General features: G+C 60.8%; 1 protein-coding gene across 1 annotated transcript; it reads left to right on the forward strand.

Annotated features, from left to right (window-relative positions):
• The first annotated feature begins 286 nt into the window (after positions 1–286).
• On the forward strand, positions 287–5,924 carry ANGPTL4 (angiopoietin like 4). The gene is made up of 7 exons (XM_082733643.1): positions 287–748; positions 925–1,035; positions 1,166–1,283; positions 3,434–3,547; positions 3,887–3,982; positions 4,073–4,354; positions 5,255–5,924. Exons 1-7 carry the CDS (start codon positions 413–415, stop codon positions 5,434–5,436), a joined length of 1,239 nt encoding a protein of 412 aa, XP_082589769.1. The 5' UTR covers positions 287–412; the 3' UTR covers positions 5,437–5,924.

The raw sequence follows: 5,924 nt of genomic DNA on the forward strand, positions 1-5,924 counted from the left end.
GGGCTTGAGATCCAGCGCTTGGAAGGGGGGCCGCGGAGAGTTACGTCTCGCATCGTCGGCGGAGAAGACCCTCCAAGGCCTGGCGGGGAGGAGCTAGAGCTTTGCACCCCCAGGGCGCCCCTCCACACGCAGAACTAGCCGACCCCGGGAGCACAGAACCCAGCCCCCGCAGCACGGCCCCGCCCCTGGCACTCCCTGCGCCCCGCCTCCGAGGCGGCCCCTTCCCTCTGCACCGGCCTTATAAGAGGGGGAGTCGCGGGGATAAACCAAACCCAAAGGGCCGGAGGCTGTGATCTGAGGTTCCCTTGTGGTTGTGGCTGCTCACGTGAGTGAGTCTCCGCCAGGGCCGCCGCGTCTCCAGCCCTCGACTCCCGAGCCCCGACGTCCCCGAGTCCAGGACACCCCCGGAAGGATGCGCCGCGCTCCGACGGCTTCGGCAGCCCTCATGCTGTGTGCGGCCACCGCCGGGCTGCTGAGCGCGCAGGGCCGCCCCGCGCCCCCTCCCGCGCCGCAGCGCTTCGCGTCCTGGGACGAGGTGAACGTGCTGGCGCACGGGCTCCTGCAGCTCGGCCACGGGCTGCGCGAGCACGTGGAGCGCACCCGGGGGCAGCTGGGCGCGCTGGAGCGGCGCCTGAGCGCCTGCGGGGCAGCCTGCAAGGACTCCGGGGGGTCCGCCGCGCCCCCGCGCGCGCCCGAGGGTCCGGGCCCCAGTGGCGAAGCTGTCCCCGACACTCTCCGCAGCCTGCAGGTACTGGTGCTCCTGCTTCTCCCCCGCGGGTCTTAAACGGTGGGACCAGTGGGGACTGGGAGGGGGATGCGTCCGGGCTCCCCTGGGAGGGAGAGTTGGAAGGAGGGACCAGGGGATGGATGGGGAGGCTTGCCGCCGAAGACCGGGTCCTGACCACTGTTTTCTCGCTCTCCCAGACTCAGCTCAAGACTCAGAACAGCAGGATTGAGCAACTCGTCCACAAGGTAGCCCAGCAGCAGCGGCACCTGGAGAAGCAGCACCTGAAAATACAGAATCTGCAAAGCCAGGTGCTGATGCTTGCCCGGGGTGGGGCAGGAGGTCGAAGCTCGATCTGTGGGTGTGGACTTGGAGGCCGGTTAAGCAGCTTAGAGCCCAGGGAGCCAGCCAGACCTGATATTCTCCTCCTGTCCTGCCCAGGTGGGTCTCCTGGTCCCCACACACCTGGACCACGGGATGGCCAAGCCTGCCAGGAAGAAGAGGCTTCCCAAGACGGTGCAGCTCGGGGACCCTGCTCACAATATCAGCCGCCTGCGCAGTGAGTGTCCGGTCCTTTGCTGTCCTCTGGCAAGCCCCCGCCACACACACACACACACACACACACACACACACACACGCCATTTCTGTCCCCCTCCTGGTCTGGTCCACCTTACTAGAAAGAGGAGAGACCCCAGCTCTGGGTTCCTGGGGGCTCACTTGTCTCAGGTAAAGGGCTGATGGGGGTACATCCCACCTCATCCCTGCCTCTGACCAGCCAGGCCACCCCATCCTTCTTCCTTCCAGTGGCTCTCCCCAAAGCCTCACTGGCCACTAGCTGGAGCAGGGGTTGGGGAAGAGGGTCCAGGAGGAAACAGAGATGCAGGGGCATGGGGAAGGGGGTGTTGCAGTGAAAGGACACCTTCCTGAAGGCTGGGACCTCCTCTGAGGGCACAGTGGTGGACAAGAGGGTGCTAGCTAGGGATCCTGGAGTTCTGGTTGGTTGAAGAGAGATGGCTGCCTGGAATGGGGGTTCTGAGCTTGGGCGCTCTGTGGTCTCTTAGAGTGCAGATCTAGGAGGGGGGCAAAGGCAGGGAACCTCCATGTCCCTGCCCAGACAAACCACTCACTCTTGAATCTTACAAATCCAGGGTTCCTGACCCACACATCGGTCCCTCACCTCTCTCTTGGTCGCAAAGTCTCTGATCACCCCCCCCCTTCCTTCTCCCCCATTCGTGCTAAGAATGAACCTTTGCGACTGTCACAAGTTCTGGGTCCTCTAGTGCGCATCCCAGATCGCCCCAAATCTCCTCCCGCAGATGTGTCTGTGGGTCTGGCACAGGATCCCCGCTCCTGGTTTCTCTGTCCCCACCCTAAATTCAGGGCTCCCGTTGCCACTGGCTTCCCTGTAGTCGTCCTGTCCCATCACCGCAATCTGGCACGGAGAGCTTTACGCAGCCACAGCCGACAGTGAGAGCTCGGATTTCCCCCTTCACACCCGGGGGCTGGGGCTGGCTGTCAGCCCTCTCAGCTGGAGAGCTCCTCCTCCCCTCCCCACCCTCCAGCTCCCTCGCTGACTCTTCCTCCATCCCAGGCCAGTAAGGGTCCAGGGTACCCTCCCAACTGTCCCCCCCTGGGAAGGGCTTGGAGCTAGCCAGCAGCCATGGGTCTGGGCTGGGGGATGTGAGCTGTGGGGTGCATGGGTTTGGGGACTCCCAGACTCGGGGCTCAGCCCTGCCAAGTAGGGGAAGGTTCAGAGCTGGAAAGACAAACAGCTGGTGTTAATGGAAGCCACATTGGTGGTTTGGCCGGGTGCCGTCCAGATTGGAAGAGAAGAAAGTAGGGGAAAGGGGAGCTGCTCCAGGGGCCGGAAAATGTCTCCAGTCATGCTGGCCCTGCCCCCATCCCCCCCGCCCCCCCCCCCAGTGTGGACTTCCCCCTCCCCCGGCGACCTTTCCCCTACTTTCCTGGCTGGGCTGGGGGTGGGACTTCCCCAGCTTTTGGACCTCCGGGGGGCCCCCTCTTCCTCCTCCCCTCCTTCTTTTCCTCTTCCATTCATCAGTCCTTCCCCTCCTGGAAACCCACCCCTGCAGACCCCGTGCAGGCCCTCCCCCTGACAAAGCAGGGCTACTTCAGCTTGGCTCCCCTTCCCCTTCCCCACTCTGGCCCAGCTTCTCACTCAGTCATTCCTCCAGTCTCTATTAAACACCTGCTGTGGGCTAGGATCAGCCTGGGCACTGGTGCCAGACTGTGGGCAAAGAGCCACTCTGTCCCTGGCCCCATGTTATCCTCATTCAGTGGCGGAGAGACCACCAGATGACCCTAGTGGTGTTGGGAGTGGGAAATCATCAGTGCTCCTTTGGGGAGGCTGGCCTGGTCTGGGAGTCAGGAAAAGGCATCCCTTCTAGAAGCTGGGATCTTTAGAATGAGGCAGGAAAGGCCTGAGGGAAGAGGGCCCTGGGCAGCATGACTGGCATGTGCAAAGTCCCTGTGGCAGGAGGGCACGTGGGGCGGGGAAGGCTGTGTGGCCAGAGGTCGGAGGGCAGTGTGGGAGGAGGGAGGATGACTCAGGGACCATCCAGGAGGGAGCCTTTGTGAACCTAGGACTGCCCCCACATGTCCCCGTCACCCACTGCCCAGCCCCTCACATGCCTGTTTCCTGGGAACCCTCCTGCCTCACTCTCCCTGCTCCTCTCTCTGCCTGCCCTTCAGGGCTGCCCAGGGACTGCCAAGAGCTGTTTGACGAGGGAGAGAGGCAGAGTGGACTGTTCCAGATCCAGCCTCAGGAGTCCCCGCCCTTCCTGGTTAACTGCAAGATGACCTCAGGTAGGATTCACGGGCCTCCTGGGGTCATCTCTCTGTCAGATGTGTCTCCCCACCACTACCCCCTTGTTGAGCCAGGTTCCGAAGGCCCCGAGAAGCCCTCTAGATTTCTGCTACCCTATCCCTCCCCACTGGGTCCTTGGGACAATCAATGCTCCAGGCTGAGCCCCTTGCCCAGTGGCCAGCCCACCTTTGACCATCTTCCTCCAGTCCTTCTGGGCTGTATGAAAGCAACATTGCCCTTTCCAGATTTGGAGGCAGTTTGGGGTTTGAGAATCAGGTGGGGAGTCCGAATCCCCCGCCAGCAGGGTCCTCCTGACGACATTGCACCTTTCTGGGCAGATGGAGGCTGGACTGTAATTCAGAGACGCCAGGATGGCTCTGTGGACTTTAACCAGCCCTGGGAAGCCTACAAGGCTGGCTTTGGAGACCCCCAAGGTAGGTATTTCCAGTGGGGGGCCAGAGGCACTGGGGGCAGGAGGGGGCATAGAGACGGGTCTGTCTTGCTGATCGGCCTCTCCCTGGTAGGTGAGTTCTGGCTGGGCTTGGAGAAGGTGCACCGCATCCTGGGGGACCGCGGCAGCCGCCTGGCCGTGCAGCTGCATGACTGGGAGGGCCACGCCGAGTCGCTGCAGTTCCCCGTCCACCTGGGCGGTGAGGACACCGCCTACAGCCTGCAGCTTACAGCCCCCGTGGCCAGTGAATTGGGGGCCACCACTGTGGTGCCCAGTGGTCTCTCCCTGCCCTTCTCCACTTGGGATCAGGACCACGACCTCCGTGGGGACAAGAACTGTGCCAAGAGCCTCTCTGGTGAGCAAGCTCTGCCCTTCCCTGTACTGCCTTGTACCTCAAGGGCAAGACCTCCCCTGCCCCCCCTTTCCACGTCCCTGTCCTGCCTTCAAGGCCAAATTCCACCGATTCTCTGCCTCCATTTCTCCATAAGCGCTGTGTGCCTTTGGGCAGCTGACTTAGCCTCTGCCTTCAGTTTACCATCTTTAAAATGGGTGTAGCCAGTGCCCGCTCCATAGGCTTATTTCGAGATGACATTCATGGGATAGTGGCTGGCATGTGACAAACCCACCAAGATAAACCCTGTTTTGTTCTAATGAAATCAGAGGCAGAGCCTAGGCCCTGTAAAATAAAATCGTGAGGCCGCTTTTTGGTGGGTCAAAAAATGACGGAAAACCAGTAATTTCATGTGGGTAAGTCTAATATATAAATTGATGAGCCGGACAATGATCATAGAAAGTCTTTAATATACATATGCCATTAGGGTATATTGGTGGCTCAATCGGTTAAGTATCTGCCTCCGGCTCAGGTCATGATCCCAGGGTCCTGGGATTGAGCCCCGCACTGGGCTCCCTCTGCTCAGCAGGACACCTGCTTCTCTCTCTTCCTCTGCCTGCTGCTCCCCTTGCGTGTGCTTGCTTGCTCTCTCTCTGTCAAATAAATAAAATCCTTTAAAAATAAAATAAACATTTGCCATGTGCCAGGTACAGAGAAGGAATGTGCCACAGTCATAGGCATGAAAGCTGTAGTTCTGGGAAGTAGGGGGGCCTTTGTCACAACCTCCGGACACAGTGTGACGATCACTAGAAATGTCTTCCCCTCTAAAGTTTTGTAAAGTCTGCCCCCTAGCCTCCTCTCCATCCCAGCCCCAGGCACGAGGACCCCAGCCTGACCAGGTTCTGTTTTCTCGGACCCCACCAGGTGGCTGGTGGTTTGGCACCTGTGGCCATTCCAACCTCAACGGCCAGTACTTCCGTTCCATCCCACACCAGCGGCAGCAGCGTAAGAAGGGCATCTTCTGGAAGACCTGGCGGGGCCGTTACTACCCACTACAGGCCACCACGATGCTGATCCGGCCCACAGAGACTGAAGCGGCCTCCTAGCCTCCTCCCTGGGGCCTGGTCTCAGGCTCATAGAGGATAGTGACTCTGACTCTGGCCCGGCATGTGGCCGCTTCCTGCCTCGCCAGGGGCTCAAGACAGGGCCATCTGGAGCCTCGTGGACAGAGAAGCAGCTCACGAGTGGAGATGTCCCCTTTTCCGAGTGGGGGAGCTGCAGGTGATATCCTCTGAGGACAGATCTGTAGGGCTACAGGGCACAGATTCCTGGAAGCGTGAGACTGAGCGGCGTTGAGACCTACTCCTTGCCCGCGTGAGGAGTCGGGGACCTGGAGGGACCATTTGGGGGCAGCCAGGCCAGCCCTCGAAGGCGGATTCAGTCACATTGACTGTCTGGGGGACCAGGGCTCCCATAGGCACCCAGTGCCCTCACCGTGCTCTGGTGTGTGGGTGCTCTGCGATGACCCAGCGCCCGGGGTGTCCGGGCGGAGCTCGCAAAATCCTTGTAATAAAAGCAACCTCAGAACATTTCA

This window comes from Mustela nivalis, assembly GCF_964662115.1.
Source record: "Mustela nivalis genome assembly, chromosome: 1".
In the NCBI taxonomy this organism is placed as follows: Eukaryota; Metazoa; Chordata; class Mammalia; order Carnivora; family Mustelidae; genus Mustela; species Mustela nivalis.

Coding starts and splice junctions, on each gene's coding strand:
- ANGPTL4 (XM_082733643.1), top strand. CDS start 413: ATGCGCCGCGCTCCGACGGCTTCGGCAGCCCTCATGCTGTGTGCGGCC. Junction 749..924: donor ACACTCTCCGCAGCCTGCAG/GTACTGGTGCTC, acceptor TCGCTCTCCCAG/ACTCAGCTCAAGACTCAGAA. Junction 1,036..1,165: donor TACAGAATCTGCAAAGCCAG/GTGCTGATGCTT, acceptor TGTCCTGCCCAG/GTGGGTCTCCTGGTCCCCAC.